The 9,848-nt window shown below is 56.8% G+C and overlaps 1 protein-coding gene across 1 annotated transcript; it reads left to right on the top strand.

Moving 5' to 3' along the window:
* The first annotated feature begins 744 nt into the window (after window positions 1–744).
* On the top strand, window positions 745–2,665 carry LY6D (lymphocyte antigen 6 family member D). The gene is made up of 3 exons (XM_023228128.1): window positions 745–1,074; window positions 1,863–1,961; window positions 2,094–2,665. The coding sequence occupies exons 1-3, from the start codon at window positions 927–929 to the stop codon at window positions 2,327–2,329; spliced, it is 483 nt and encodes a 160-aa protein (XP_023083896.1). The 5' UTR covers window positions 745–926; the 3' UTR covers window positions 2,330–2,665.
* The last annotated feature ends 7,183 nt before the right edge of the window (window positions 2,666–9,848 follow it).

The raw sequence follows: 9,848 nt of genomic DNA, 5'->3' as shown, positions 1-9,848 counted from the left end.
GGGCAGCAGACCAAGAACCTGCTTCGAGGCCCTGGGTGCTGGGGCCCAGCCCCAAGGAGTTCACAGTCTTGGAGAGACTGGAGCCAGGACACCTAGAGCAATAGTTGCAAAGTAGCCAGGATGGTGCTGCCCCCAATGTAGCAGGAGGGGCCCGGAGAGTGGGAGAAGGAATCCCATGAGGAGGGGTCCTGGGGCCCTGGAGGGTGGGAGGCAGGGCTGGTGGAGACCGGGAGGGCTCAGTCTCTCCCTGCACAATGCAGGATGGAATTGCTGCCTCCACAGCCCGGGCCTCCCGCCCACAGGGCTCCCCAGGCAACTTCGAGGGCCAGGTCCTCACAGTCCTCACCCTGTCCAGTGCTTACCTCTCTGCTGCCCCAGCTGCCCTCCCTGCCTCGGGGTGGCCTCTCCCTCTGCCTCACACACCCCATCAGCCCACAGCTGCCCCCAGCCCTGGCAGCTCAAGGACCTTCCATGTCCCAGGCAGCAACCCTGAGCCCAGAGCCAGAAGGGCAGGACCAGCACCTCCCCGGCCCTGGGCACCCACAGGCACCCACAGGGCACCTGGTACAGGCTGCAACTCTATTGAGGGAACTATGGGGGGAATGCAGGGACAAAGACACAGGATGGTGATGGTGGGGAGTGGGGGGCGGGGTAGCGGGTGGCAAGTCAGAGACAAAGTGACCCAGGCACAGACGGCAGCACGAGAACAAGACCCACAGAGACAGAGAAGTGAAAGCGGGAGAGATGGAGGCACAGCAACAGCAACAGCAGGGCCAGGAAGCCACTGGGCCCCGTTGCGGAGGGCAGACCTCTGCCTAGGAGGGCAGCAGGGGCAGCGCCCAGCGACAGCCAGGCTGGCGGGCGTGGGCCAGGCAGGGTGGGGCAGGTTCCCATCCTGGGCCGACGCTTGCACAGAGCGCTGCGGAATGCCGCTGGCTGGCGGACTGCCCACCCCCGCCCAGCCCGTGCCTATAAGGCCTCCGCAGTGCAGGGGCCCCCACTGCTCCCCGATGACACCAGAGATGAGGACAGTCCTGCTGCTCCTCGCCATCCTGGCCATGGCTACGGAGCCAGGTGAGGGGCTGGGCCAAGGGGACGGGCGGGTGGGTGGCTCTGGCCTGTGTGGTCACCAAATACTAGGAGCCTGGAGCTGATGACCTCTAGGCACAGAGAACCCCGACACTGTGGGTGCGAGACTCTTCAAATTTAAAACAACATGGAGCCCCAATCTTAAGGAGTGTCAGATTTACGACGTTTCAGATTTTGAGGATCTTAGAATTGATTCCTGGAGTCATGGACCCTGACAGAGTGGAGCAGGGGATTGTCTTGAGATGCTTTTCACTGGGAGGGCAGCCATCTAGCCCCTGCCACCAGCCCCTCCCGGTCCCCAGGTCTGCCCCAGCACAACCCAGGACAGCCCAAAGGCCACCAAGCCCTTCCCCGTTATAGGCTCAGAGCAGCCAAACTGGCTGCCCCTGGGGCCTTAGCTCAATCAGGCCCTCGGAAACATAGCCATCTCCTCCAGGGACAGCCCCAGGGGTGGGGACAGCAGCCAGTGTCCTGCAGACTGCTCTTAGCAGTCACAGAGCTCCCTGAGGCCTTGGAGGAAAGGCCTGCAACACACCCTAGACAGGGCCGGGGCAGGACGCCTCTTCCAAGCCGGCCCAGGCCGGAGCACATGTCCCCTGAGGCTGCATTCAGGACACAAGCCCCACCAGGGCCCAGGGTCCGGAGTTGGGGGCCTAGGGCAAGGGCAGCAGGGCCTCTGTCCAGGAGGGGTCTCTGCTGGTTGGGGAGTGGGCCCTGCTGAGTCACCAGGAGGCCTCTGTTGGGCCCGCTGAGCCCGACTCCCTCCCCGCCAGCCCTTGCCCTGCGCTGCCACGTGTGCACCAACTCCAGCAACTGCAAGCAGCCTCAGGTCTGCCCGGCTGGCTCTCGCTTCTGCAAGACCACGAACACAGGTGAGTAGCATCTGTCCAGGTGTCCCTGGGACCGGGGGGACCTCCCTGGCTGTTGTGGGTGCTGGCTGGGAGGTTGGCAGGGACTGGGGACCAGAGGCGGCTGCGGGCCTGACCACACTCACCTGTGCCCAGTGGAGCCTCTGAGGGGGAATCTGGTGAAGAAGGACTGTGCGGAGTCGTGCACACCCAGCTACACCCTGCAAGGCCAGGTCAGCAGTGGCACCGGCTCCATCCAGTGCTGCCAGGAGGACCTGTGCAATGAGAAGCTGCACAATGCTGCACCCACCCGCACCACCTTCGCCCACAGTGCCCTCAGCCTGGGGCTGGCCCTGGGCCTCCTGGCCCTCATCTTAGCCCCCAGCCTGTGACCTCCCCCCGGGGAAGGCCCCTCATGCCCTTCCTTCCCTTTCTTTGGAGAGTCCACACTCCTCTTCCCCAGCCGCAATGGGTGTGCCAGGAGCCCCAGGCTGAGGGCTTCCCCGAAAGTCTGGGACCAGATCCGGGTGGGCATGGAGTGCTGATGACTTGGAGCAGGTCCCACAATCCCACAGAGGATGGAGCCCCCCTACAGAGGATGCAGCCCCCAGCCGCGTGGAGGGCGGGGACAGAAACCCTGGGGATCCCCGGATTTCACACTTCTTCTGTTTTGTTGCCGTGTATTTTTCTACTCAAATCTCTGCATGGAGATAAATGATTGCAACCAGTGTGGTTTGTCTGCGCTATTCTGGGACGGAGGAGGTCAGGGGCGGGCATCAGGCCACACAGGTCCTCTGAGCCTCCAGCACATGTCCCCTGGGCCAGTCATGGAGCGATGCCTGAAATGGCACCATCCGTCCCCACCCTGGGAGGGCCGGCTGCTCAGATGCCTCCCCACTGCCCCAGAGGTGGAGGGCGCTCCTGGGGTGAGGCCTGAGTAGGAGCACAGGCCCCTCCCGCACACAGCACCTAGGGGAGAAGGGGCCCCTCACCCTTTCACCCTGGGTCGTGTCCCTGAGACCGGGGTTCAGGAGCCTCCAGAGAGGCCGGCTTGGGACACCCCAGGCCCGACCCGAGCTTCAGAGCCAAGTAGGCACTGACTACCTACAGCCATCGCCCAGGGCCAGGCCAGCTGCCCAGGGAAAGTCTAGCCACAGCCCAGGAAAAGTCCCATGGACCCTGTCCATGGGAACCCAGCAGCCCCTTGGCCAGACCTCACTCACCAGGGTGAAGTTAGACTGGGCAGGGAGCATGACGCAGGGAATACGGGCCAGGCGAGGTTGCCCAGAGGCAAGGAGGTTCCGTGCCCACTGCCTGGGTTCTGGCTGTATTTCAGGGATGAGGTTGGGACGTGGAGTGAGAAGAGGCCCCCAGCAGACGCCCCAGCAAGGAGCCCTTCTTCTGGAGAGGGCCAGAGGTTCCCGCAGGCTGACCCCACATCCCTGGCAGGTGAAGTCTCAGGCCTTACCCAGGTCAGAGCAGAGCTCTGCCTTCCCCCAGGCCAGCTCCCTTGCAGGCCTGGCCTGGAAATTCCATGGTGGCCAAGCCCCCTCGGGCCGTGGCCAAGAGACTGTGGTGTAGCGTGGGTGGCAGCTGGTGAGGGGTCAGTGGTGCTCCCCGGCCCTGGGTGCAGGCCCTCGGCTGTTTGTCCAACGCACCATGAGACCAGCACCATCACCACCCCATTTCCAGCCAAAGGCCTGTGGGCGAGTGGGGTGCTGGATGGTTACTGGAAGTGAATCATGATTTCGGGAGGCCTGCTCTTAACACGTGTCCATCCCGCCTCCCCTGGGATCCAGGGCCACTGTGCGACCCCATCCTGGAGACAGTGAAGCTCACCCAGACCCAGCCAAGGCACCGCAACCCAGGACTCATCTCCCCTCGGTGGCCAAGGTGGGTCACTCCTTGCCCTGAGAGACCTTAGGCAAAGCACTCCACCTCCAGGAGCCTCCATTTTCCTCCACTGGGCACCCACCTGGTGCAGCCAGCACCCTATATGCTGCCTGTGGCTGTAAATGGTGGCCCTGGCCTCCTGCAAACCCTCAGCCCTCCTCCCAGCCACTGCAGGGCTGCAGGCATTTCCTGTTTCCCCTTGTGGGCTCCCGGGGCCCCAGACCCCACTAGTTCTCCTGCCCTCAGCTGGAACTGGGGTGGTGATGGTGCTGGTCTCATGGTGCGTTGGACAAAGAGCTGAGTGCCTGCACCCAGGGCCGGGGAACACCACTGACCCCTCACCAGCTGCCACTCATGCCACCGTCTGCTGGCTGGGGCCGGAAGGGGCTCAGTCACCGTGGAATTTCCAGGCCAGGCCTGCGAAGGAGCTGGCCTGGGGGAAGGCAGAGCTCTGCTCTGACTGGGTGAGGCCTGAGACTTCACCTGCCCGGGACGTGGGGTCAGCCTGCGAGAACCTCTGGCCCTCTCCAGAAGGAGAAGGGCTCCTTGCTGGGGCATCTGCTGGGGCCTCTTCTCACCCCACGTCACAGCCTCATCCCCCAAATAGAACCAGAACCCAGGCAGTGGGCACGGAACCCTCCCTGCCTCTGGACGACCTCACCTGGCCCGTATTCCCCGAGTCATGCTCCCCGCCCCCTCCAATCTAACTTCACCCTGGTGAGGTCTGGCCCAGGGGGCTGCTGGGTTCCCATGGATGGGGGTCAGCCCAGGCAGTTGGACTTGCACTGGGCAGTGGCTGTGGGTAGTCAGCTCCCACATGGCTCCAAGGCTGGGGTTGGGCCTGGGGTGTTCCAAGCCGGCCTTTCTGGAGGCTCTTGAACCCCAGTCTCAGGGACATGACCCAGGGTGAGGGGTGAGGGGGACCCTTCTCCCCTGAGTGCTGGCATCCGGGAGGGGCCTGCAAGCGCTCCTGGAGGCCTGCGTAGGAGCGCCCCCTGGTGGCCACCAGAGAGCCGGCTGCCGGGGCTCCTGCACAGGGAAAATCCGCCCTCGCCCAGGCCAGTGCCACTCATGGCCCCATGTGTGCCCTTTTCCACACCACTCTGGGCAGGTGGCCTGAGTCCTGCCAAGCCCCCAGGGCAGGGTGTGCGAAGGCACCTGGGCATGGGAGTCGGGCACAGAGCAGAGGGGTAGGAGTGCCCAGGGCGCAGACCCACCCATCCCCACTTCCGTGTGGGGAAACTAAGGCTGGGCAGGGGAAAGTGACTCCTGCCACTTCACGGCAGGCTGGCTGCAGGAATCCTCATCCAGGGCCCAGGGAATGGGAGTGCTCTGTGCCCAGTGCAGCCTGGAGGCAGGAGGGAATGCCACCTCCCCCACCACTCCTACCCCTGAAAGTCAGGAAACCAGGGCTGCGGCCACCAAACTCCAGGATGGAAGGAGGAGGCAGTTCTGCTGGGGGGTCAGGGAAGACTTCGCAAAGCAGTGGCGGGTACAGGGACAATGGAGGCAGCATGGGTGAGGCTGTGTGCGGGCCCTGGGCAAAGGCCCAAAAGTGAAAACCAACCCGCAGCATCCAGAGAGGGCCAGGCTGCCTGTGTGGCTGCAGTGGGGCTGCAGTGGGGCTGCAGTGGGGCTGCCTGTGTGGCTGCAGTGGGGCTGCAGTGGGGCTGCCTGTGTGGCTGCCTGTGTGGCTGCAGTGGGGCCTGGGAACTGGCAGGACTCCAGACCAAGCCCAAGGACAGTCATAGCTCCTAGCCCATCACTGCCCTCTGCCCTGCTCTTCCAAGGGTCCCTAGCTCAGTCTCCCAGCCTCCAGGCTGCTTCTCTGTGACCCTGCTGGACAATTTCTCAATGGTCCTGGACACAACCTGACCCCAGCCCCAGCCTTAGCCAAGACCCTGTCAGACATCATCAGCCCCACATAGGGCCTGCAACCCTGTAGGTGTGGACAGTACAGCCGACCAGATGGGGCCGGCAGCCCTGCCTCGTGTCCCTAGTGCCCCTGAAGGAGGAGCTCCCTCTGCCAGAGCCCAAGCTCAGAACCTGCAGGGAGATGTCTTAGGCACAGGATTGAGGGCTGGGGCCCCAAGGCACAGATGTTGAGGTTCGGCCAGCACCCAGGAGTGGGGCACTGACCCTGTCATGGGGTGCATAGCTGACTCTCCTGGCCCATCACCAGGATGCAATTTTCTCTATGCCTTAAAAATGGAAATGCTAAAAGCAGTCAAAGCACAAAGTCCAGACAGAGGGCAGCTCTCAGGGAGACTGCAAAAGCAACTGTCGAGGTCCTCTGACAAGGGATCCTTCCTCCACCTGCTCTGAACATCTACTCTCCTCACCGTCCAGTCGGGCCTGAGCTCCCACCAGAAAGGAAGGAGCATTATTCGGTCAGGTCAGGGGGGCCCAAGTGCCTCCCTTAATGCCCAGTTTGGGCAGCCAGATCCCACAGAGAGCTCGAGGGGCAGCCCCAGCCGCCCACCCCACTGGCCAGCCCCCAACTCAGGAGCAGCTAGCTTTGGTTTGCAAGAGTCCTCTCTCTGGTCCTGCTGTGGACAAGCCAGACTGGGAAGGGTTGCTGAGGTCTTCCTCCTGGAAGCACATTCTCAAACACTGGTCTCACTGATTTTTCTCTATTTTCTTTTTCTACCTCACTTTTTATTTATTTATTTATTTATTTATTTTGCTTTTATTTTTGCTATTTTCTTTATTTTGCTTACCTTGGGTTTGATTTGCTCTTTTTGTTCTAGTTTCTGAGGGTGAACGTTTAGGTGGTTTTTTGGAGAACTTCCTTCTCTTCTAAAAGAAGTTTTACTTCTTTTTTTCTTCTAAAAGAAGCATTAGTGCAAAATTTCCCTCCAGGGCCCACTTCAGCTGCATCCTTTGACTTTGATGAATTGTGTTTGCATTTTCATTCAGTTGGAAATATTTTCTGATTTCCTTTTTGGTTTCTCCTTTGACCTATACGTTGTCTAGAAATATGTTATTACTCGGTTTCTAAATATTTGATGATCTTCTAGATATACTTCTGTTACTGATTTCTAATTCAGCTCCATTGTAGTCCATGCAAATAATTTGTATGATTTTAATCCTTATACATTTACTGAGATTTGTTCTATGGCCCAGAATACAGTCTGCCCTGGAGGACATTATTGGTAAATAAAAGTGTGTTCCCCTTCTGTGAGGTGGAGTGTCCTATAAACATCAAGTTGGCCATGTTGACTGGTAATGTGGTCCACATCTTCTTCCTTACAGACTTTTTGTCTATTTTTATCATTTCTTGAAAGAGGAGTGTTGAAATCTCTGTTATTGTGGATTTTCTTTTTCTCCTTTCAGTTCTATCAGATGTTGTTGGTGTTTTGCTTTGTGTATTTTGAAGCTTAATTGTTAGATGCATACATATTCAGAATTGCTAAGTCCTCTTCATGAGCTGATCAATTTATCATTTGGTAATGTCCCTCTTTTTAAAATTTTTTCTTTCTTTCCGGTAGAGATAGTGTTTTGCTGTTTTGCCCAAGTTGGTCTCAAACTCCTGGCCTCAAGCAATCCTCCCACCTTAGCCTCCCAAAGTGCTGGGATTACAGGTGAGAGCCACTACACCTGGCCAGTAATGTCCCCTCTTTTTTTTTGATTATAGTCCTTGCTTTAAACCTACTTTGATATTGATGTAGTCATGCCTGCTTTCTTTTAATTGGTGTTAGCATAGCATATCTTTCTCCATCTTTTTATTTGTATCTTATTTGTGTTTTTATATGCCTGGTGAGTTTCTTGCTGACAGCATATACTTGGCTGTTTCTCTTTTTATCCAATCTGACAACCTCTGTTTTTAACTGAGATGATTTTGTTTGTTTTTAAGGCAGAGTCTCGCTCACTCTGTCACCCAGGCTGGAGTGCAGTGGCACCATCTCAGCCTACTGCAACCTCCACCTCCCACGTTCACGCAATTCTTCTGCCTCAGCCTCCCAAGTAGCTGGGATTACAGGCACCCACCACCATGCCCAGCTAATTTTTGTATTTTTTAGTAGAGAGGAAGTTTCACCGTGTTGGCCAGGCTGGAACTCCTGACTTCAAGTGATCCACCTGCCTCAGCCTTTCAAAGTGTTGGGATGACAGGTTAGGATTACAGGTGTGGGCCACTGTGCTCAGTCTAATTGAAGTGTTTAGATGACATAGTGTCATTATTGCTGTGGCTGGGTTTAAATATATATCATCTTGCTATTTGTTTCCTATTTGTCTCGTTTTTTCCTTTCTCCTCTTCTGCAGTCTCTGTAACATGTGTTTTTATAAATAATTCTGTATCATCACCTTTGTTGATTTATTAACTAGAGCGCTTCGACTTTTGCTTTTTTTTTTTTTTTTTTTTGGTCTTTTTTAAGCGACACTTTAGTGTCTTAGTATGTAACTTTGACTTACTAGTCTGACTTCAAGAAATAGGAGGGCACTTCACATGCAGTAGAACAGATCTACAACAGCGAACTTCCATTGTCCCTCTCCTGGTCTACTTGTATTCCTTTTTTTTTTTTTTTTAATTTGACACAGGGTCTTGCTCTATCACCCAGGCTTCAGTGCAGTAGTGTGATCACAGCTCACTGCAACCTCTACCTCCTGGGTTCAAGTGATTCTCCCACCTCAGCCTCCTGGGTGCAACCACAGGTGTGCACCACCACGCCCAGCTAATTTTTTGTATGTTTTTAGAGATGAGATCTCTCTACATTGCCCAGCCACGCCTGGTCTAGAACTCCTGGGCTCAAGCGATCCGCTTGCCTCAGCCTCCCAAAGTGCTGGGATTACAGGCGTGAGTCGTGGTGCCCAGCCTGTACTACTATCATCATACAATTTACTTCTACATTTGCTACAAATTCCTTAATACATTGTTATTATTTTTGCTTTAGGAAATCAACTTATCTTTTAACTTGATTTAAAAATAAGAAAAAAAATTACCTTCTATTTCCTATTTCTGGTGTCCTTTCTTCCTTTGTGTAGATCAGTATTTCTGCCTGAAGAACTTCCTTTAACACAAAGGTCCCCAACCCCCGGGTCACAGACCGGTTAGGAACCATGCCACAAAGCAGGAGGCGAGCGGCTGGCAGGCGGGCAAGGGAAGTTTCATCGGTATTAATTCCTCGTGGTCTGAGGCTGAAGCCCGCACACCCTCCGGTTCTGACCTATGTGTTCCTTTCACGCCTCTTATCCCACCGGAGTGTGAGCTCCATGGGGTGGGAATATTCTGGAACGTCGGCTGGTTTTACTTTCTGCCCTCTCCCCAGCTCCTGGCACAGGAGGGCGCGCATTACCTGTCGGCAAACAGAACAACCAACTGGCCTAGTTTGTTGGGGACCGAAGGATTTCCTGGAACCAGAGCCCGCTTGTCCAAAAGACATGGGGTATTCTATACCTCAGGCCCACAAAAATGTTTTAAAGAAAAAAATGAGCTTTAGGTCAAAGAAAAGGTTTTATTTTTCTTTCTCACATTGGAAAAAAATGAAAACTTTCGGACCCATGAAATTTTATCACATTTTGCCAAAAACAGAACCAATAATGTAAGTATTTAAAGTTATGTAAAGACAATTATTTAATGTTAACATTATGACGGTGAGAGGGACCACGGAGCAAGGGGCTGCCTTGCAGGCCTGCCTTCCAGCTTTGCTCGGGGCAACTAGAAACCGGGGCTCAGCGCGGGGGAGGCAGGCGGAGGCCATGAGCAGCGAAGCGGGCGCGCCAAAGGGCGCCAGTTCCGGAACTGCTGGGACTGGGCTGGAGGAGCGCGGAGCCGGGGCGGCACGGCTGGTGCCAGCCCACGAACGACGCGGCGCGGGCGCGTGGGCGGAGGCGGCTGCGGGGAAGCCTGGTGCCGCCGGACCCGGTGAAGACAGCCTGCGGGGTGCCCGGGCGGAACACGTGGGTCTGAGGGTCGCTAGGGAGTCACTGCGTGGCTGCCGCTGCGTCGGCGATCCAGCTGCCTGGACTGGCCTCGGGGACCCAGCGCTTGCCGGGCGAGCAGACGGTCCGGGGGGCGGG

This window comes from Piliocolobus tephrosceles, chromosome 7 (genome assembly GCF_002776525.5).
Source record: "Piliocolobus tephrosceles isolate RC106 chromosome 7, ASM277652v3, whole genome shotgun sequence".
NCBI classification, from domain to species: domain Eukaryota; kingdom Metazoa; phylum Chordata; class Mammalia; order Primates; family Cercopithecidae; genus Piliocolobus; species Piliocolobus tephrosceles.
The sequence above is the reverse complement of the archived record's forward strand: the minus strand, read 5'-3'. Positions and strand labels throughout refer to the sequence as shown.